This window comes from Sclerotinia sclerotiorum, genomic scaffold (genome assembly GCF_000146945.2).
Source record: "Sclerotinia sclerotiorum 1980 UF-70 scaffold_4 genomic scaffold, whole genome shotgun sequence".
In the NCBI taxonomy this organism is placed as follows: domain Eukaryota; kingdom Fungi; phylum Ascomycota; class Leotiomycetes; order Helotiales; family Sclerotiniaceae; genus Sclerotinia; species Sclerotinia sclerotiorum.
This window is the reverse complement of record NW_001820832.1, coordinates 896,052-918,548: the sequence shown is the minus strand read 5'-3', so window position 1 is coordinate 918,548 and position 22,497 is coordinate 896,052. Positions and strand designations below refer to the sequence as shown.

Below are 22,497 nucleotides of genomic sequence, written 5' to 3'. Positions count from 1 at the left end.
ACCCTTTTACACCAAAAATGATGATTTTGATATATTAATTATTCAATAATCAATACATTGAATTAATTGAAATTTCAACTTAAAAATCTTTATATAGTAATAAATAGATTCTGAAAATTTTAGAATTTTCACGATTTTATTGGTCAAGAAATTGAAGGTTGAAATTTTGATTTTTGATTTATATAAGATTTATTGTTACGCCGGGTAACAAGAAGACGCTCACGTGTTACCAATATCATGTGACTGACTCAGTGAGGATCAGCAAGCTCAGTACTGAGTCATACTGATCCTACTGATCAGCTAGAACACAAAGGTCTATATAATCAAGATGGATTTCCTTTGTATAGAGCTTCGTGCTCAAGATCAATCATTTAGTATACTCTACTATTAGTTACGAATTGCATTATTGTCATTACTTTAAGTCCCTGCTTGACATTTAGTTATAAACCTACTTCGAGAGTCTAGAGCACTTCCACGTGATCTAGACGGCAAACCTCGTAACATTTATATACAAATTTGAAAAATATTAAAATTTGAAATAAGTTTTCAATAAAAATTGTTAAAAGGAATGACCTTACACAGGGAATAGTGGGAAGCTGATAGGGCAGAACTGAGGTAATATTGGTCTAGTGTGTTAATCACTCTTTCTCTTAGTTCTACAGAATTGCGAAGCTTGTTACGAGGTTTGCCGTCTAGATCACGTGGAAGTGCTCTAGGCTCTCGAGGTGGTTTATAACTAGGCGTCAAGCAGGGACTTAAAGTAATGACAATAATGCAATTCGTAACTAATAGTAGAGTATACTAAATGATTGACCTTGAGCACGAAGCTCTATACAAAAGAAATCCATCTTGATTATATAGTCCTTTGTGCCTATGGTTAACTAGGAATCGTCGTTCCTGGTTGTTCCTAGGAACGTTCGTTCCTCACCGTTCCATCACATGTTTTATGGTCATGTGACATACTAATCGTTTTGGACGTAACACCACTATTCCCTGTGTGAGGTCATTCCTTTTAACAAAATCTTTTATTATCCTTTTATAATAAAATGAATTATTCTTCTTTTATAAAACATTATTAAAAAAAATATCAGATTGAAAAAAGTCTGACGTAGTCATACTAAAGAAAGATTTTGTAGAGTTTTACAATCTAATAATTGGGCGTTCTACTAGCTATTTGCTGATATAGTATCTGAAGGGCTCTTGCTTGTAGACGTCATAGTGATACAGCCTTCACCCTGAGAGCAACCGTGACAAAATGTTTATTCTTATTAAAATAAAAGTTATTTATTAATACCTATAAATTCTAGTTGTTCTATAAAATCTTGGACTGAGAAAGGACGTAAATTAAATTAATAAATCAATCAACCAATATGACCAAAATCTCCAGTATTACCAAAACCATTTCTTGCGGTTCATACTGATTTCTGGTGGGGGCGCTGGACCTTTCCTGTACCACAATGCCTGCTCATTTGGGTCTTCAATAGTGTCAGTTTCAAGATATTGGCATTGAGTGAAAGACTCCCAGAGACTCTCTATGAACTTTCCTGTCTTTGCAGTGTGGTAATCAGGACCCAAAAGTGGAATAATCGCCTTCGTAGCTTCTTCTGTGTGGTAGAAGGGTATACGTCTGTAGATTTAGAGTGAGAACTAAAGATCAAAGTACCAGAGCAAGAGAATATTGATGACTCACGAGAATAAATGGTGAATTACATGGTAATCAGCAATATTGTGAAGGAAATGTTTTCCAACATAGCGGATCGGGCGGTCAATAGTTGCAGTAGCTCCTTTGATGAAGGTCCAAGCCTCAGCTTCGAATTTTGGTAGTTTTGGATGTGTGTGATGTAAGTACGTAATCACAACAATCCAATGGTTGAGACACATATATGGTAGGAAGTAAATCGGAAGCACCAATGACCAACCAAGCCTCAAGCTACATTGATAAATAAGAGTGCCTGTAGCCAAAAGACCGATATCAGACAGTAAGATGAGATGTGCTTCTTCAACTCTGAACAATGATCCCCAGGGAGCAAAGTGACTGTTGCCGAGGAAAATACTAGACCTGGGACCAATGAGGCTTTGGGAAGAGGCGGTGATATTGTTAATCAAGTACCACGGCCAACCGAGGACCTGCTGTAACAATATTCGCAAAAGGGTTACCAGAGCAGCATCTTCAGTCAGGTCTTCAATGGCCTCAATTCTAGGTCCAAAGAACTTTTGATATTCTGAGCGGCGAGGAGCAACGTAGTTGTGGTCTAGCTTCATGTTGTTTGCATAAATATGGTGTCTGCGGTGCGTTGATCGCCAAGAGAAGTATGGTGTCAGCAGTAGTGAATGCAGGACAAAACCTATGGCATTATTGGCGACCTCCCAGGGAAGGAATGCACCATGACCACACTCATGACCAAGAACCTAATATTGGTTGTTAGGAAAACATCGAATCAAATCAGATGGGTAAAGTTGTACAAACCCAGATACCAGTGAAGACTATGCCTTGTGCACAAGCATACAATATCCATAACACATAGCGAATAACAGAGGTTTCGACCAAGGGAATATAACAAGCAGCAAAATATCCGATCAACATAGCCAATGCCACGTCATGCAGGAGCCAGAACAAAGATTTAAGAGGGGACGGCTTAAAGCAATGCGCAGGTATCGCGTTTTTGAGGTCCTTGATACCAACATGGTTTGGTGCATTTTGCAGTTTCTATATCACAGTAAGTTATATTTTTATTGAATTTTCCAAAACGAAGAGAACATACTCCGGAGCCAACCAGATCGGCTGGATGTGAAGTGTAGTCAATAGTCATGTAGAAGGATTGATAGGCTTGATGTTGGACGATCAAATTATGTCTGTTTGATTTGCAGCTTTCGTCTCTCGTGTTGGAGACCTTATACGTTTTAGTACAAACAGAATCTTACTTGGTTGGCTATCGCCGAGTACGTGTCGGCGACTTTAGTGAATATGACACAAGGGGTTGCAAGCGCTTGGCAAATGTGGTCATATGGCGGGGAATGAAACAGACATTGTAGTGAATAAGATGGAGAAACCTGCAGGATCTTGATTGATAAGATCGTGGCCGAATATGAGTGGATATTGTAAGAGAAGTAAGATGAGAGATGAGTGTACTTATCGGGGTGAGATCTGCGGGTAGAAACACAGTTTTCCACCTAAGAAACGGCAAACCAGTGAAAGCACATGGATCCAAGATTCTAAAAACATAGCTGAGTAGCTTCATGGGTATTAAGCAAATATGAGGCAAATCCAATATCTCCGTATTCAAATGCATGCTTCAATTTGCAGTCATCAAGCCAGGCTGGTAGCGGGGAGCAGATATTGAAATCTTACTGCTATGCAGGATGCATTATCTGTAGGTTTGGGTACTTTATTTAAAGTACAGCATTGCTAGGTGTAAATTACAGTTTGTATTATTATTATTATTTACTTTATTTTTATATGAAAATTTGAATCAATATAAATTTTTGAAGTTATTTATTTATGTGACGGAAAAGTCGTAAACGGAGTCAATTCAATTACTTAGAATCTAAAACTAAAGAACTAAGAAGATTCTAAGTAAGAAGGTCTTTATATACGGGGCTAGTGCACGTGAGCCACTAGTGGGTAACAACCGTCACGTAACAATTTATTTATTTATTTGTTTCAATATAAATAAAGTTTGAAAAAAAAAGACATTTTATTCAATCAATAATAAATATAAAAATTTTATAAATATAATTTGATAAAATATTAAAACTTAATATTTTTAAATTAATGTTATTCAATAAAGTTTTGAAATTATATAAATTGAAAATAATTGTTAAAGTGAATGGTTTCTGCGTAGCACGTGCACAAGGCACTAGTGTCACGATTCATTAATTCACGTGACCTCGAGGACCTTGAGGACCTTTTGGACCTTAGGGTCCCAGAGGTCCTCAAAAGGTGATATAGGGTATATAAACATTCATTTAGTCTCGTGGTTAAGGAGCTTCGTGCTCAATTTAGTTAGCAATTAGTTTACCTACATTCTACTTGATCTAGTAACGACTTCACTTCCAAGTGAATACCAGTGATAAAGCCTTAACCCATAACTACCAACCAGACGAACCCTAGGCAGCCGCTGTGTTACGACGGGCTACACAACTACCAAGGCACGTGATCACAAATGATCAATAGTGATCATTAAGGATCACTAAGGATCACGGTATAGGTGATCACTGATGATCATTAAGGATCACTAAGGATCACGGTATAGGTGATCACTGGTGATCATTAAGGATCACTAAGGATCACGATATAGATGATCACTAATGATCATGAAGGATCACTAGTAATCATGGAAGCATGAAGGACTATATAATCAAGATGGATTTCCTTTGTATAGAGCTTCGTGCTCAAGATCAATCATTTAGTATATCCTACTATTAGTTACGAATTGCATTTCATTATTGTCATTACTTAAGTCCCTGCTTGACGCCTAGTTATAAACCACCTCGAGAGCCTAGAGCACTTCCACGTGATCTAGACGGCAAACCTCGTAACAAGCAGGGGTTTCCGTCACAAATAAAAAATCTTAATATTACTATTGAATTAATTAATTTTTTATTATATATAAGTTTTATATAATCTTTTATATAATAATTTAAGTAAATTTAAATATTCTATATAAGTTTTGATTATATAATATTATAATTTGAATTTGTATTTATTTTCTGAAATTATTGACATTTTATTGACTTGGTGAGGATTGAAAAAGTGCTTATAGAATTTCTGCACCCACTGTTGAATCTTAACTATTTGTGAGACGGAGAGATTAGGGCTGCGCGTAATAAAAATCCCTGTCACTGTAGATTCGTATTATGCGAATTGCGTCTCATCTTTGAATACGGAGCCTACCACCAATCACAGAAACTCAGCATTCCAAAGTTCGTCCATCTGATTTACCATCGTACGTAAGTTTTCTCCAAAAATTCATGCTTTGAATCACATCACAATACATCACATGTAGAATACTGTAATCTCGGTGAATTTGTTGCAGAAAAAGAACCAGTTTATTAATAACTGTCTGTTACAACTCAACAACTTCCCAGACTCACATATCAAAATATGTCGCTTAGCGGCGTAAGCAGAAGCAAGGGGGAAATTTTGAATCTTGTGTGGGGCTGGGAAGTCCGACTAGCTGACAACTACCCCACCCCCATATCAATACCCGTACCACCATCCGCCCCCCGCCCCGTAAAACATGCACCCACTTTAAAGCTTCTGCTTGTTTTTCATGGCTCGTGTTAAATCAATGATTGGACAGAGCTGTTGGCTCAACGCCACCAACTCCATATGCTCATCAAATACCAGCACCTCCATGCTCATTCTCCCATTTTTGATCTCTTTGGCCTGAGCTCGCAGGAAAAGCCACTTGGTCCCCTCCGGTGGTAGGAGCTTCTTAATTTCGATGCTAGTAGACAGGGATGTGATCATTGCGGGCGCTCTGTACGATCCAGACGATGCATCGATAACTTTAGTAATTCCGGCCTCTCGTTCTCTTTTCTGCTCCAGCCCCGCAGCGACAGTTGCAGCCTGACCCCCGGTCGACACTTCTGGATAGAAATTGTCGAGGATCGGAAAGGAGATATCCAGCACGAACCCCAAGGTCTCATTTGTAAAGGTGGTTTGCGGATTGGACCAGGTTATCCATTGATCACGAATGCTCGGCTCCTGCATTTCATAGGGAACGAAGTACTTTAGGTAGGATTGAACACGCCGAAAGCTCTCTGGATGATACGGTGTTTGATAAGAAATCCAACGCGGATCATTATCTTTGGCAAGTGCGGACACTGATGCCTGGATGGGTGGCGGATCCAGTTTCCAACTTGTGGTAAAGGAGAAACCCCGAGAAAGTAGCATGTTGGTGATACTGAAGCTACGTTAGTAGTAAACCGAGTAGGGCTATATTTGCGGTGCATATCTTACGTTACAAACCCCATCATGCAGTCTTTTCCTTTCTGGCTGACGGTGACTAAGATGGTAGACGAGGCCTTCCCGAGGTGTATGTCTTTGATGTCGATCTTTGCAGCTGAAGGGAACAGTAAACGGAAAAACTGCCACTGCATTCCCAAAACATCTGCCTGATTATACTCGCTGTGCACTTCTGCAAAGTATTGCTTGACTGTCTGTTGGACCATAGACATCACCAGTCCTCCAAAAATCCCTGTAGATTGATGAGTACTAACATGGAGCACGGCTGTATATTACTCACTTGGACCGAAGCTAAATGAGCTGGGCAGATCAATCTCGTACTCCCCCTGACTTACCAGCTTGATGTTGTTGGCCAATACATCGTCAAGCGCAGGTGGGGTCATGATATCGGAATTCTCCATGTTTGAATTTGCTTGTGGAAAAAAGTGTAGGTGTGGTTTAGAATGATAATAATGGAAGAAAATATATTTTGAAGTTGCGAAGAATCGTTGTTACGAATCGCGCGCACGGCTATTTATTAACAAACACAAAAGCATCAGCGAATTAAAATCCTGGTATCTAATTTTCTATTCAGCTCTGCAGCATTTGTCAGCTTTCCCTAATGGGGAAGTATCACAAGGACCTGAGAATTGATATTGCTTTACCAACGTGGGAAGTTCTCGAGCTCTGCCCGTTTTCCATCAAAAGTCCTTGTGATTGAATAGATAAAGTTTGAGCTCAATGGCAGGACTTCTAATGCCTGGATATCCAGTTTCTTGAACGTTTTTCTATGTTCCGGCTAATTTTATTTTGCAGCATCTAAAATATATACACTATAGCAGAGAGCTTCATGTCACGTCTACTTGCCTTGAGTCTATACCAGGCTTTGGTTGTTGTTTGCTCTTTTATCTTTGCGAAGGTCTTGCTCTCTAGTCATTAGTGAATGCGGTTACTAAAAAGCATAGGTCACTATTGTCACCATATATCGATTGTGGTGGCATCCTCTAGCTAGATACCCAGGTCCCTTCTTTGCGAAAATCAGCGATTGGTATGCAGCGTATCATGCCTATCAAGGCGATATACACAAAGATGTTCTCCACGCCCACGAAAAATACGGTAGGAGATTCTTGAGACGTGCAGGATTCGACTGCTAATTCTGACTTGTTGAAGGAAACATCGTTCGTTATGGGCCAAATCGCCTGGTCTTTTCTACTGCAGAGGCCATGCACGGTAAGTAGCAGCACTCCCCTAAGTAGATAGATACATCTATTGACAGCCGTCAGACATACATTTTGCGAAGAATGTGAGAAAGTCCGATGCCTACAAAGGCATATTGTCAGGACCAAATGCCTCGAATGTGCATAACGCGTTAGACAAGACGGACAATCAAAGAAAAAGAAAGCTAATTGCCAGATGGTTGTCCGAAGATCAACTCAAACAATTCGAGTCAAATATACTGCGTCAGTCCGAAATTTTTATTAAAGGCATCATCGAGAGTGAGGTCTCTCCTGATGGTTGGACAAAGCCAGTCAATATTGCAAATCATTGTACGTATTCTGTATAGTACCTTGCGATCGCTGCTGAACCTTTACGTAGGCAGGTATCTCATTTTTGATATTGCAAGTGAACTTACCTTGGGCCATAATTTTCAACTTCAGACCAATCCTACGAATAGATATATGATTCATTTCGCATCTCCACTTCATCGTTTCAATAGCGCCTTTGTTCAGTCTGTGGATCTTGCAGGATATCATCTGGAGAAGATATTTTACCCTCAAGCACTGTGGTACGTGTGGAAACTCTTCCGAGAGGGTAGTCGTTTTTCTGCAGAGAAAGTACAATCTATGGACAAACCGCACAACCCTTTAATTTCGTTGCTTTACAAAGAACGAGACCCCGAGAGCGGCAAAGAGCTCTCGGCCACACAGATTTGGTCCGAATTAAAATTCGTTATGGTTACTGGTGCGGGGTCCCCAGCCAGCGCACTGGCTGCCATTTTTTTCTATCTAATGCGTCACCCTCGTTGCTATGAGAAGCTTGTGAAAGAGATTCGCAGCACCTTTTCTGATGCATCAGAAATCCACACCGGGCCAAAGATGTCGTCATGTCTCTTCCTGCAAGCCTGTATCAAAGAAGGGTTTCGCCTCTCACCGTCTACCGGAGCAATTTTATGGCGAAACGTCGAGGATGGCGGTCTCAAAATTGACGGGGAACACGTCGACGCAGGCTTTGATGTTGGAACCGGTATTTACGCTATGAACCATAATGAGGAGTACTTCCCTAATGCATCTATATTCGAACCTGAACGTTGGTTACTTGACGAAACTACAAGCGATCTTGCTTTGGCATCTAGAGCTTTTACCACTTTCTCGATGGGGCCAAGACGGTGCCTAGGCCAGAGCCTTGCCACCACTGAAATACGCGATACTATCGCATTAGTTCTTTGGCATCTAGATCTTCGCAGGCCAAAACAAACATGTAATGACATTGGAGGTGGGAAACGAGGAAGTGTTGATGAGAATGAGTTTCAACAAGAGGATCATATCGTTAGCTTTTTTGACGGGCCTTGTTTAGAATTCCGTAGAAGGTCATTTTGATTTTGCGATTTTGAGCATTCTTTAATTGCCCTTCAATTGGAAGCTGTCGACCTGGGAAATATTGAGTGCCGACAACATCATTAAACATCCTTGATTTCGTTATTCCATTATTTACACTATTTATCTACATGTATACACATAAAAATTTCAACCTTGATTTCAATACAAATATCATTCATAGTACTCTGTTGCTTTTCTCGTATTCAAAAAATGTCTTTAGTGTAAAACTCAAGTTATTGTCATTGTTGCACAGGGGGCAGAATTCGACGTTTTTCTTTTTAACTGCGCCCCATTCAGCCTGCGGAGTGATTTAAAAGTCCCTATCAAGTGCCGGCGTCAACGTGGACCTCCAATCTAGAAATACTACTGCTAATGCACAACATTCTAAAAAGGGCGGTTCACTAAGCGGCTCGAGCGGTAACAACAGCTCGGTACAGCGTTTGAAATGACGAAATCTTTTTCGAAACTAAACTCAATTGAGTACCATTCAATCATCATTCATATCACCCCTGTTAAAATTGGGCACTGTAACGATACTGTACTGGGGGCAGCGGCTGCCTAAGGTTTCGTTTGGTTGGTAGTTGTAGGTTAAGGCTTTATCACTGGTATTCACTTGGAAGTGAAGTCGTTACTAGATCAAGTAGAATATAGGTAAACTAATTGATAACTAAGTTAAGCACGAAGCTCCTATACTATGAAACTACTCTGACTATATAATGAGCTCTTTCCTGGAGCCCTGAGGAGCCTACGCTCCTGGAGGCTCCATCATGTGATCATTACTTGCCTCAGGACACTAATCCAAACCACGATTCGTGACAGGAGGGAGATTCGAATCTCGTTCTCTAGTTTCATCGCTTCAATCCAATGGTAGAATACGAAGTTCTATATAATCAAGATGGATTTCCTTTGTATAGAGCTTTGTGCTCAAGATCAATCATTTAGTATACTCTACTATTACTTACGAATTGTATATCATTATTGTCATTACTTAAGTCCCTGTTTGATGCCTAGTTATAAACCACCTCGAGAGCCTAGAGCACTTCCACATGATCTAGATGGCAAACTTCGTAACATAAAACTTTAATAATTGACTTCAAATATAATTAAATAAATATAAATTACTGTTAAAAGGAATGACCTCACACGGGGAATAGTGGGAAGCTGATAGGGCAGAACTGAGGTAATATTGGTCTAGTAGGTTAATCTCTCTTCTAAGTTCTACGGAAGTGCGAAGCTCTCTTACAGAGAGCTTCTCAATCTAGTCCTAATAGGACTAGTGCCCTGTGCACCGTGCTACGCAGGAACCATTCACTTTAACAATTACTATAATACTCATTAATTATTTTAAAAAAAATATATAATTTTTATTTAATAAAATTAATTATATAAATATTTTAGTATTTATTTATAATACTTAATAATAGTATTTATATAGTTTAATTAGATTGTATTTAAATAAATTTAAGTTTATTTATTTTTCTCGTCATTTCAATTGCTCCCCTCGGTACAGCGAATTAGTGGATTTACAGGGGGTATTAAAAATACGAATTTATCGTAGCACCACAACGCTGCTACATCAAGGATTATTTTTCATGCTGCAGTAATAAATTAGTATGTAGTACGTACTCGGTGTATCCGTTCAGGCCATGCTTACAGAAGATCTGCATCAACTGCAGGTAGTAATATCGTATCGCTAGCTGGAGTTTCACTCGGCGCTCGTGCTGCCAGTAAGTATGCCACACATAAGCAATTGTTCCCCTTGTAGTTTACCGTTTTGCGCTTAGAAGTGGAGTGTGAGTCACTGTGTAACATACTTTCTGGCAGCACGAGTAATTATCTCAATGGAGACTTAGCTCCAGAAACCCATTTCCGCTCAATCTCCGGGGCGTCTTAGTTGTCAGCCGTTAATTGTCTCACTCGCATAGCAATTTTCCGAGGTAAAGCTTACCCATATCACCTTGGTGACCCGTATCGATAACTTTCAACTCCATTTCACTACTTCGTACACTGAACAAAATGCCTAGTCTCTTAGAGGATAGCCCAGGGGGAGAGATGTCGGAATGGCCCGCTACCGAAACGCTTGAGCTAGCCCGGGCAGACCAAGAAGCGCAGGCATTCGAGAGTTCCTACTTGACCGGCTGGAGGTTCTATGGGACCATTGTTGGGTAAGTTACTTGATGCCGGATTCAACCTTGGCAGCACTTCAGCTAATGTCTTCGGAAGGTTATATCTCGGGCTCTTTCTTGCAACAATGGAAGTTTCAATCGTGAGCACTGCGCTTGTCGCAATCACGAGTGATCTTGGAGACTTTGGGCAAAGTACATGGGTCATTACCTCCTACTTGCTGACATACACAGGTAAGATTAGTCTTGTCTTAGCAAACGGTAGACGTATGTACTAAGATAATGCTTTAGGATTTCTAGTTGTGTGGGCCCAATTTAGCGATGTGCTTGGGAGGAAGCTATTTGTAGCCCTAGCTGTGATAATGTTCACGGCTTTCTCTGGAGGATGTGCAGGAGCACAGACTTCCACACAACTGTAGGTTATGCCTAACAACGAACACATTGTTTTTCACTAACCTCTCAGGATTATTCTTCGTGCGTTCCAGGGAATTGGTGGAGCAGGAATGTACAATATGGCAATGGTAATACTGGCCGAAGCAGTTCCACCGTCAGAATTTCCGAAGTATGTATCCCTTGTGGCTGCCATTACTGCTATAGCATTTGCCGTTGGACCTTTGATTGGTGGTGCTTTGACAAGTCATGCAACATGGAGATGGGTATTTTGGATAAAGTAAGTGAAAGATCCGTCACACTGAACGCTTCTAACCTCAAGTAGCCTACCATTAGGTCTTCTAACGTTTTTAACCGACATATTCGCTATTCCAAACTCATTTCCGCATCACAAACACACATTAAAACGGTCTAAACTCACCTTCGTGTCTTTCCAAAAGCTTGACGTACTTGGAGCTCTGCTGTTCCTTGGTTCATCAATCTGTTTTGTGGCAGCCCTGCAAGAAGGCAGCGTTGCTTTTCCATGGAGATCAGCTGTGGTAATCGCTTTGTTGGTCGTGTCTGGTATATCACTTATAAGTTTCACTCTTTGGGAGCGGTTTCTGACAATACACAACAAAACAAGCGTTCCAGTACTATCTTGGAACCTTGCTACCAGACGTAGCATCGGCCTTTTTATGTGCGTTTACATTCATTCTCGTATTGTGTGTATTACAGTGTTAATTTATTCTTCTAGGGTTTCTTTTCTCACAGGCGCGCCTTTTACTTGTGCAACAATTCAGATTCCACAAAGATATCAGACTGTCAATGGTTTGAGCCCGTACGATGCTGGTGTTCGACTCTTAGCGTTCATTGTAATGGCCCCAGTAGGTGCAGTCATTGGAGCTGGCCTGGCCGACAAATTTAAGATCAAGCCAACATATGCATTGATTGGTGGGGCAGTCTTCCAACTAATCGGCGCAATTTGTTTCGTCACCATGCCATATTCTTCCGACATCAAATCATCCCAGTACGGCTTTCAAGTCATATTCGGCATCGGATCTGGCATGAGTAACGCCATAGCGACCACTTCAGTGCCGTTCATTGTGCAGAGAAAAGACATTCGTGAGTTCGCTTCTTCCAAAGTGCAAAATCAGAAGAGCTAAAGAAACCCGACAGCGGCTGCTTTGGGTGCCAACACACAATTTCGATACCTTGGTGGGGCAATTGGCTTAGGTTTAATCACAAGTGTCTTTAATAGCAATCTTCGGCCTAGATTGGCGACCATTTTAGATCCTGAGCAGCTTTATGCGATTCTTCAGTCTGCTGAAATTATTAAGACTTTATCTGAAGAACAAAAGGGGCTTGTACTCGAAGCATTTGCTCACGGATTCACTCTGCAATGGAAAGTTATTTTGGCTTTGATTAGTGCCCAGGTACCCGCAGCAATCATGATGTGGTAGGTTGCTATAATCCTAGAAGTAAAAGTGAATTCTTATTATGAGAGAGTTGGAATTATAAGTCATATGTAGAGAGATTTTCATTTATTTAATCATGTAGCTGTAACACTCAAGAATACTGGGTAGAGTATCTTGTATTAGAAAATACTAAGCTAAGAAGAAAAGAAGAAGGAAAACAAGAGTAGCGAGTTTTCCTGTGATTAAATACAAACGGGGCATGCCACGTGACCCGAAGGTGTGAGGCGTCACAGTAGCCTCTTGTAATTAAATATAAAAAAACCTTTATTTTTTTCCTTTTATAATAATTAATTTTCTAATACAAGATACTCTACTTAGTATTCTTGAGTGTGACATATTGTGACGGAAAAGTCGTAAACGGAGTCAATTCAATTACTTAGAATCTAAAACTAAAGAACTAAGAGGATTCTAAGTAAGAAGGTCTTTATATACAGGGCTAGTGCACGTGAGCCACTAGTGGGATAACAACCGTCACGTAACACATATATACTTTTGAATTTATATAATTTATTAAAAGATTGGGTGGAAGAGGCCTTTATATTGACTATATTACTACGTCTGTAGGCATATTGATCTCCTCTTGGTATCCTCGGAGGGGACCAATATGCCTGCTTATGGTTCGTCTAATCTAGCCTGTTTAGGTAACCGTATTACTAATCACGACACGTGATTAGTACCGGTAACTTCTATTCCTTTTAACATAATTTCAATTTCAATTTCAATCTTATTATAAGATTTATTGTTTTTAAAAATAATATATTAAAATAAAATCTAATTAAAATGATTTTATTTTCTTTTTATATTAAAAGAGTTTTATACTTTATTTATTATATTCATTTGTTTATGTTACGAGGTTTGCCGTCTAGATCACGTGGAAGTGCTCTAGGCTCTCGAAGTGGTTTATAACTAGACGTCAAGCAGGGATTTAAGTAATGACAATAATGATATGCAATTCGTAACTAATAGTAGAGTATACTAAATGATTGATTTTGAGCACGAAGCTCTATACAAAGGAAATCCATCTTGATTATATAGACCTTCGTGTTCCAACATTGGAGCGATGGAGCTGGGGAGCGAGATTCGAATCTCGCTCCTTCGCTCCCTCACATGACTATCCACATGATCCTATAACACGTGATAATAGTTTATGATGTTACAATATAACACTACACAGTATGAAATACCGAGGGAGATAATTATCAAGCAAAAGTCAATAGCTGCACAGGAGAAAGAGAATAGGGATATATATAAATACTAAGCTTTGGTTGATAAGATCGAAGTAAAGGTGCGCAATATCAGACTCCTGCAAAGATTTGTCCGCCCGTCACTTTGATTCTGAGGTTTTTGCTCCATCGCCCACTTCTGGGTCAACTTCCGAGAAGACCTCGGTACTCGATTTGATAGGGGGAGATATGGACTTCATATTTCCACTGATGGTTGGGTGGCCGAAGTGCTCGTTTAGATGGCTGTATTGCTCGAGGGTTATGGCCGCGTGAGTAACTTTAGTTGGAAAGATGTCAGCACAAGATAATCGCAACTTCCACAGGTTAGGGATATCGGTGTATATTGGTATCGGAGCTGGAAAGCCTAGAGCTAAATGGCTCGAGTATGATAGAGTCGGAGTGTTTATATTCTACGAGCAAGACTGGAGCAGAATTGAAGAACTTTTCTACTTGGTACAATTGCAATAAGCTCATACCTAATACTCCAACCACAAAGATCCTCTCACTTCACCTCACTTCATCTCACCAGACCCGGGGAGCAATAAAACCACCAAAACCACCCATTACCCAACAACCTTTTTACCAAAAGAAACCAGACAAACCTACAACTAACAATCCGTGTAACAACAAACAACAACATAACCACAAAAAGTGAAAGAAAAAGAAGAAGCAAGAAGCAGTAGAGTCAGTCACTAATAAACCAAACTAGATGATTCATTCATCCAACTCTTTCTCGGATTAAAATACGTTCCCAGTATTGCGGATTTATCAAACTCTCCGGGTATTATTGAAAGTATGAGGAGCGTGGAAAGGGAATATTGGAAGAGATGATAGGAATTTGTAAGTTCAGGATAGAAGCAAGCGCTTAGATGGCTGGACAGTTTATTTTTCTTGAATAGGTAGGTCAACACTTTGTCTTTTATATTTCTTTTCTTTACCTTCTCTTTGCTGGTTCCCACTGAAGGCTAGAGCTTATCGTTGATTCTCTGAAAAGTTCGATTGGACAAATATCCATTGAACAGTCTTCTTCCCCGTGGAAGTAGTATTTTTGAAGTAAGATTTCTGAGCAGAAGTCCTGCACACATTTATTCATGTTGAAATTGTTTTGTAAGTTTAGGCTCGCACATTAATGCGTAATGGATTATTTGAGAAGAATAGCAATGGGAATGTCTTTGCAATACATTGTCTCATTCAAGCTACTACTATGAATTCCGTAGCCGCCTAAGAAGATAGAAATGAGATATTCAACAACATCATTGATCTTTCCATAAAAGTGCCATCCCCAAAGCCACACACCTTAGATACTCCGTTGACCACTGGTCAACTAGTTACTATTATGCCCGCATATCATTCATCCACAGACTCTCAAGAAGCAATGGGAACTGCTGGCTCGGTCAACTGACAAAAGCTGGTAGTATTGATGTATTTTCAAAATCAATATATTTTCAGCAAACCCTCGGAACCCGGTCTTCAAAAATAAGCCCGAGGAAGGAAAGAAGAGGACTTTGAGAAATAATGGGATGCAAACCCCACTGACGGCAATTAACAAACAGCTCATGGTGGGGTAAAGAAGCCGATAAGTGAAGATTTGAGTTTCCTCGTGATGATAAGAAGTGATGAACTGGTGGGAGATGGATGATTGTGGATAATGTCCATTGTTTATCGAATGTATGTTGCCGGCAGTACTCGCTTCCGAAAACTTCCAATATTGATATTTTTGTTTGAGGTGAAACTGACCATATAAAGAAACGTTACCTTTTTGATGTCTTATGCTTTTGTGCTGGAGCTGTTATCTCTAATATATAGGCCATACTTTTCCCGTAAAGGTATCCCGAGTACATACAAGCTGAAACTTTACTCACCCATCGCCGATTGTCAAGAATACCGATAATGGCTTCCTTTATCGGTATCCTAATCCCTTCCCATCTAGTGGCTCTCTGATATAAAAAGGAAAAGTGTGATTATAATTTCCTGTGGGGAAAGCTGTGTGAAGGAGGGGAATGTCGTATCAAACTTTCCCTCCTCAGTGCAACGGTACCAAAACAATCCATCTGGACCAATGGTGGGATGAACTTGGTGAAGATATTATTGCGGGCATTGCAGATTCGTGGCGTGCAGTGCATAAAGGAACCGGTATTGGGTTAGGTGTGATTGTAAGAGACCTCGATGTGGGATGCATATGTTTGATTTGCGGTTCGTTGGGCAATCTTTACAGATTTTTGTTTGTCCCTTGTGGTCTTTTGGCAGGATTTTCTAGCGGCACTGCATGATTGCCAGGTGATCATGAAGCTTTTTTGGAAAACAATCTTAAATCCAGCCTCCTCTGTATAGCGAGGGAGAGTGGATATGTTTCATGGTTGAATTGATCCAATTAATGTTTAAAAGAAAAAGCCGTTTCCTAAGAATAGGTACGTTGAGAATAAAGTTTCTTCATCTTTCGTTTTGTCTGTGCTTATGCTACCTACTGCATCGTCTCTGACTCTCTGCATTTCGGCTCGGTTGTCGAAATGCTGCATGGAAGTCTGTAAGGTTGTAAGGTAAAGATAACCTTCGGACATGTTCGACTAAAGCAGCAAGGCAAGTGAGGAACAGATAGGGTGAAAATCCTTGTAAAAGGAGTGGTAACTGTGGTGCGTGTACGATAAGGAATAGATATTTTTATTTTATCCCTTTTGGAAATTAAGTTGAAGGATGAATGGTTCCTCCAAATGTTTGGTATGTAAACATTTCTCACTAAAGGATTTCATCACATCCGTTAATAAGTCCAACATCTGGATAGGGGTTGAAAATCAAAAGAGCTTGAACTTGTTTCTCTTTCTTTCTCACAACCCCACGAGAACCTCGGGATTAGATAAACTTTATCCAGATAACCCGAGACTTATCCAAAGGTTGTCGTCTGTGGCTTGATCACTGGCATCTATCATCTAGAAAATAGAATTATACAAGGGTCAGCAGCCGCATATCGCGCTCAGAGAAATTGTATTCCGCCGTTTGGTTGCACGTGCGTTGGGAAGTGGTGGTTGGAGTGATTCGATGGATACACTTGCTAGGTATTTTGATGAAGAATCGAAGGTGGGAGAACAACCGTTTTTCTTCCATCAGTATTGTGTGTCGGGTGAGAATCCATCGGGAGAGTTTTCTGGTACGATATGAAATCAAAGAGATAATAAACACGCATACTTCAAGTGCTGAGCGGGTTCATCGCTCGTTCTAGGTGTGATCCGTTAGGCCAAGTTGTTTGATTGAAGAGTGGAAACTCTTCAAGACCCAGAGGATAGTGGAGAATCAGAAGAGGGGTAGCGAAAAAAGTCATTGCTAAATAACGAATTTGATACACTTTTAAATAGTCTGTCGTGTCCGTGTAGATTTGTGGAGGTCATTTTAAAAGAAGCAGGCCCGAGTAGCGAAGATCGAAGAGGGAGGTGTGTAGCATCAATCAATAAATAAATATTGAAGCTCCGACGACGGTCTCATCAATTTTGAAGGTAGATGTGATGAATGTCTGGGAAGAGGACGGAACAACATCCAGAACTTTCAGTGATGAGGCTGAATAGAAATTCCATTTTGGGATGAACATGGTGATACATTGTCACTACCGGAAATCTTGAATAAATGAATAATCAGCCTTACACATGGAAGGTGGAGGATCAAGGTAGGTCATGGTGATCCTTATCAACGGGTTTCCTGCACAAACCCATCTAAACGTAGAGAGGGACGAGGGGATAATGTTTGGTATAACCATCCCCTCCTTCCTTGATCTGACTCATTTGATGAGTATAATGGCCGAAATAAATCAAAATCCTGTTACGCCGGTTGATGATACAACTCTCGCTTTCCGTATCTCCATATCAATGCCAATATCACGATCCCATATCCACATACCGATGTCTATTTCGAAAAGGGTCAAGAACAAGAGCAAGAACAAGATAAAGGAAATGAATCTGAGATGAAGGATGAAAAAGGAAAGTAGATAAAACATTTGGATGACCTAATATACCTAGTTCTTGTAATACGGAGACCAGCGATTTGACACTTTTTTTTTATATAAAACTAGTACTAGAAATAGTTAGGAAGGAAGCACTGACACAACGATAATACTTAGGAGGAAATATATGGAGCAAACGGGCCTACAGGAAGAGGGACAGCTAGAGGACCGTGACTGGAAGAATTAACCATTGATTGGACGATGTAAGAAGTGGTGAAGATATATTTGGACACCAACAGAATGATGGTGGAGGTATATAGATCATCAACCAGGCATTTTGCAACAAAGGAAGAAGGTAGCATCAATATACTTCGTAGATACATATACATATATATATATAGCTTTTTAGACAGAGTCATCAAGCCACATATCCATCTCGAGGGCACCACGAAGAAAAGATATGTATGTCCAGAGTATGTATGATTTTATCTGCATCGAATACAACCCCATACGAGATAATCTCCTCCTATTGGTGAGAGATCCAAAGTCATTTCTCCTTCTCCTCTCCTCTTCCTTGTCAGCATACAGTGTACACACTACTGCACCACCACCCGAAATAATAAAATTATCAGCAGATTTCCACCACTACAAACTCACGGATCAGCCAAAAGAGATTTCACTAGGAGGAAGAAATTGCAACCTGGGACCATCCTCGATATCCTCATAAGTCATAACCTCATACCGGCCCTTGGCACCGAAACGAGTAAGCATCCCCATTCTCATTGGCCATTTTTGATTGAGCGACCGAAGAAACAGTTGGAGGGAGACTCGCCAATGACCATTCATCCGTTCATGACTTGATTGATTGATTCATTCATTCATCCATTCATCGACCAACGGGGAAAAAGGGCAACGTGGAAGATCATCTAAAAAGTGTGTTACCGGTAAATAAATCTTTTCTTGGCTAACCTAAGAATAATCACGATCGATTATCATCGATACCGTTATTCTTTGTATCCGTAACCCTAATGATTTCAGATTTCCAATTCCAAATCTCATTATTGACTATCTAGGTACTCATCACCGCTGATAATACTCAGTACTCACTACACTCCCGTTAAACCTTCCTACCCATTTACTTATCTCAGTACCGCTATCGTACATCCACCAAGAAAAAGGAGAAAGATTAATCAATCCATCAATCCTTTATTTTTCGTTCCCTCTTTCCATTATCGTCACCTACCTCCCTACCTACCTCCTACCTATCTAAATAACAAACATCAATTTTGAATCTCTCTTTCTCAACATCAACATTATCCACTAAATTAAACTTATCAAATTATATATATACCGATTTGTCACTAGGAGTATTTTGCGTCGTTCCTTTCCCTGACTGGAAATCCCTAGTACTTTTTTGTTTTTTACTCCAAAAGGTTGTGTTTCTTTGGTAAGTGTGTGCGTGTGTTAGACTTTTTTCCTTAAAAAAAAGTAGTCAGTGAGACCAATTTTCTCTTACTTCGCTTTTTCTTTCCCCCCTCCTCCAAAACATCCACACGCCGCTTTCGCTGCTACTGCAATATCAATTTTTTCTCTCCTCGGCTACATACATAATAATCTTTTTCTGTATGCGCTCCAATCTTCGAGGACTTTGGCCTCAAAGTACATGTCCTGAGGAATATTGATGTTCCTTCACTCGACCATTACTAATTGTAAAAAACTTTGTATAGAATTTCCATCCCCACGACAATTTTAGTCGTTCACGTTCCTTTCAATCAGATCGACCACCACTGCAGGCTTCAGTTCTTTAGAAAGCATCTTTTTGAATCGACCCTCCAGCAAATATGTCTTATTACGATAATCAGCAATGGTCTGCCGCTGGGCAACCATCTTGGGAGCAACAAACCCCGCCAGCTCGTTCTGGTATGTTGGGAAATTCTTGATGTTATCGCCAGGGTGTCAATTGACCAAGTGTTACAGGTGCCAACTCAGTTGCTCCGCGCGAGGACTCCACGGCATTCAGCACACAAATTGAGGGTACGTTCAATGAAATATACTGGTCATAGTGATTGATCATCTTGGCTTTTGCCTGGCGCAGGATAAAGTTTGGTGTCTGGCTTACGACGGGAACGATTTTATCATATGGCCTCGATGATAATCGTGCTAGAATTATCATGATCAAGAAGCTGATGAAATCATATACAGAGGTCGACCGTGCCATTGACAACTTAGTCAAGAGCGGAAAGATGTTCAACCTACCAGCTGGTGGTCGTCGCGATTCCATGCCAGTGGTTGGTCCTTCAAGAACCTTCCCGGAACAATTTGGTATGCTCCACTTTTAGAGGACAACTTCAAATTCTTTGGCCCTAACCTGTTGATTGCAGATCCTCGAATGACTGCCGGTCCTCCAAGACACCACTCAGTTAGCGATTTCGGCGGTGATGCTCGGTCTTTCTCGGGATCCAATCTCCAGAACTTCTATGCGAGTCAGCGACACCAACCTTCGAGAGGCGCAAATGAAGCCGAACAAGTGATGCAGGCGAAGAGGAGAATGGCGGCTCAGCGTGAGAGAGAACTGCGCAATTACCATCAAGAGCAGCAGTATAATCGAAGTAGGCCACCCTCTTCCGCTGTATAAAAATTCTATTTGTCAAATACCCTGTACCCAGCGGCTCTTCCCAGCGGTTCGTTCATATCAGTCAAAATTCTGTACATGACTTTTTTTCCTCTCGCCTACAATTGTTCTGTGTGAAATGAGAAAAAAGAAAACGACATCTTTATTATTTACTTTTGATACCGCATTCTGCACATTTACTGACTGAAATAAGGCGTCACAGCTGAGATCTTGGGTGGCAAGCCAGACCGTATCGCAAGCCCAGGAAGCGGCATGAGCGAGGAAGAACGCCGTGAGTTGATTGCCCGTCAGAGAAGTGCTCTTTACGGAGAGGGTCCAGCATTCAATGCCGAAAATGGCGGTTTTGATGAAAATGGTACACCACGCCCAACAACTCAAGGGTCTACCACTCAAACCCTTAACCCTGCCCCTGGTGCTATTCGTGGACACTCCCCTCTTGCCTTTGACCACTTCAATGCCAAGCTACCCAGGCCGAAAACTCAAATCAGCAAAATACTACGGAGCCTCAATCAGCTACAACCGCACAGGCTCCGGGTCAACAACGATCTCGCGCTAATAGCACATCTTCTCCGTCGTCCAACCCTACCAGCTTTAGTCTTTTCGAATCTGCTGCTCAGCAGTCTAGTCGGACTTCGACTTCCTCCCCTGGTGGGTCCCCGCCACGCCAAGGAGGTAAGGCCTCTGCTAGCGGCGTCGCGCCCATTGGCACTAGACCTAGTGGTCAAGCTGCTAATCCAGCTCTAAATAAACGATCCACTACTCCTTTGCCATCACCATTGAGTTATGGCTTTGCCGCTAATGATTCGACTACGGAATCTAAGGATGCAAGAACGACTTCCGCTTCGTCAAATCCAAACTCGCAAGGACAGACTGAAAGTGGATTGGGTTGGGGATCCAAGAGTGGTGTTTGGGGTAACAAGAATCTTGGTGTACAGGCTTCGGTATGGGGATAATTATGATATTATGAATGAACATAGAAAACAGGCGCGAAGGGAAACGGTATGATTGATTGATTATCTGCAGATGTTTGTGCGTGGTGGATGGAAACTGGACAAAAAGAAATATCGATAATAGGCTTGGCATGGCAGGCGTATGGAACCTTTTCAGAATTTATCGGAAGGCAGGTTCTGGATGGAGGGAAGCGAGTTTTTTACCATCTCGCTATCATGCTTTGCTTCTCGGCACATATTGCAGGAGTCTAATTGATTCTCGTCAGCGGCAACAAGGAAGGAGTAATTTTTTAGTGTTTTTGTTTTTTCGGGATGTTCAAATGGTAATAATTGGTGGGAAAGGATTTTGCTATTTTGTCTTGTCTCGTGGCATTTACGGCGAAACAACAATTTGGGGAATCTTTGATGTGGGCTTTGATATTTGCGATGGTCTGGTATGGGGTATTTGCTTTCTTTCCTACATATGGAGTGTTTTGTTTCGAGGGAAAACTGTATCGGGAGGGAGTAAAAATAAAATAACAAATGGATTAAGTGGTATAAGTGGGATGAACTATGATGGTTTGGAATTGATATGGATTGATATGGAATGGAATAAAAAATCTCATTTTAATGGGTATACGCGTGTGTGTTTTTTTGTGTTGTGAGTGAGTGAGTGGTGAGTTAGTGAGTGGTGAATTAGTGAGTGGTGAGTGACTGGGTGTTCCTATGGTTCCTCTGCTTCTTCGCTTGCTTGCTTATAGCCATGATCTCGCGTGAGTATCTTCTATTGTGATTTTGCATGCATGGGCTTGGATGCAGTATGGCCACGGCTTGATTGCGGTGGAATAGATAGTGATAAGATCAGGATGGTGTGGTAGATAGATAGATATTTGGGAGGGAGTTGGGAGGCAGTTTCTCTTTTTCCTTTTTGCCTTTTTGCCTTTTTTAGGTTCCTACATGAGGGGCGGGGAGGGGGGTATGAGGGTTGTAGTGTTGGAGGGAGAGGAAGGGTTAGGGGGTTTGAAGATTGGAGTTTGTAGTGAGAAAGTTTGTGGTTTGGAAGTTTGGGTGGATGGAAGTTTGGGTGGATGGAGGGAGGGATGAGGGGAGGAATGGTTAGGTAGTTGATGGACTTGTGTATGAATTGGGAGCGGGGGGTGTGGAGGTTGGAGCGGTTGAGTGAATGGGGTGGATGGGGAGAATAGGACGGGCATGGACTAGATAGAATAACTGGGTTGGACTGTTGAGATGGGTATGCGATGGGATGGGAT

At 41.0% G+C, this 22,497-nt stretch overlaps 8 protein-coding genes across 8 annotated transcripts; 5 read left to right on the top strand and 3 right to left on the bottom strand.

Moving 5' to 3' along the window:
- Positions 1-1,804: 1,804 nt before the first annotated feature.
- Positions 1,805-2,810, bottom strand: SS1G_03438 (hypothetical protein; the record flags this gene model as incomplete). The annotated part of the gene is made up of 4 exons (XM_001595299.1): positions 1,805-1,930; positions 2,158-2,409; positions 2,468-2,707; positions 2,763-2,810. The coding sequence occupies 4 exons, from the start codon at positions 2,808-2,810 to the stop codon at positions 1,805-1,807; spliced, it is 666 nt and encodes a 221-aa protein (XP_001595349.1).
- Positions 2,811-5,251: 2,441 nt separating this feature from the next.
- Positions 5,252-6,354, bottom strand: SS1G_03437 (hypothetical protein; the record flags this gene model as incomplete). Its single annotated transcript, XM_001595298.1, has 3 exons — positions 5,252-5,909; positions 5,966-6,203; positions 6,252-6,354. 3 exons carry the CDS (start codon positions 6,352-6,354, stop codon positions 5,252-5,254), a joined length of 999 nt encoding a protein of 332 aa, XP_001595348.1.
- A 1,548-nt stretch (positions 6,355-7,902) lies between these two features.
- SS1G_03436 (hypothetical protein) lies at positions 7,903-8,856 on the top strand (the record flags this gene model as incomplete). Its single annotated transcript, XM_001595297.1, has 2 exons — positions 7,903-8,496; positions 8,845-8,856. The coding sequence occupies 2 exons, from the start codon at positions 7,903-7,905 to the stop codon at positions 8,854-8,856; spliced, it is 606 nt and encodes a 201-aa protein (XP_001595347.1).
- Positions 8,857-10,563: 1,707 nt separating this feature from the next.
- SS1G_03435 (hypothetical protein) lies at positions 10,564-12,860 on the top strand (the record flags this gene model as incomplete). The annotated part of the gene is made up of 7 exons (XM_001595296.1): positions 10,564-10,712; positions 10,915-10,937; positions 11,064-11,085; positions 11,134-11,340; positions 11,797-12,164; positions 12,219-12,498; positions 12,836-12,860. The coding sequence occupies 7 exons, from the start codon at positions 10,564-10,566 to the stop codon at positions 12,858-12,860; spliced, it is 1,074 nt and encodes a 357-aa protein (XP_001595346.1).
- A 1,171-nt stretch (positions 12,861-14,031) lies between these two features.
- Positions 14,032-14,453, top strand: SS1G_03434 (predicted protein; the record flags this gene model as incomplete). The annotated part of the gene is made up of 2 exons (XM_001595295.1): positions 14,032-14,123; positions 14,450-14,453. 2 exons carry the CDS (start codon positions 14,032-14,034, stop codon positions 14,451-14,453), a joined length of 96 nt encoding a protein of 31 aa, XP_001595345.1.
- A 935-nt stretch (positions 14,454-15,388) lies between these two features.
- SS1G_03433 (predicted protein) lies at positions 15,389-15,631 on the top strand (the record flags this gene model as incomplete). Its single annotated transcript, XM_001595294.1, has 2 exons — positions 15,389-15,408; positions 15,547-15,631. The coding sequence occupies 2 exons, from the start codon at positions 15,389-15,391 to the stop codon at positions 15,629-15,631; spliced, it is 105 nt and encodes a 34-aa protein (XP_001595344.1).
- A 2,694-nt stretch (positions 15,632-18,325) lies between these two features.
- On the bottom strand, positions 18,326-18,442 carry SS1G_03432 (predicted protein; the record flags this gene model as incomplete). The annotated part of the gene is made up of 1 exon (XM_001595293.1): positions 18,326-18,442. One exon carries the CDS (start codon positions 18,440-18,442, stop codon positions 18,326-18,328), a length of 117 nt encoding a protein of 38 aa, XP_001595343.1.
- Positions 18,443-19,506: 1,064 nt separating this feature from the next.
- On the top strand, positions 19,507-21,250 carry SS1G_03431 (hypothetical protein; the record flags this gene model as incomplete). The annotated part of the gene is made up of 6 exons (XM_001595292.1): positions 19,507-19,585; positions 19,643-19,699; positions 19,868-19,987; positions 20,047-20,226; positions 20,500-20,969; positions 21,119-21,250. 6 exons carry the CDS (start codon positions 19,507-19,509, stop codon positions 21,248-21,250), a joined length of 1,038 nt encoding a protein of 345 aa, XP_001595342.1.
- Between the last annotated feature and the right edge of the window lie 1,247 nt (positions 21,251-22,497).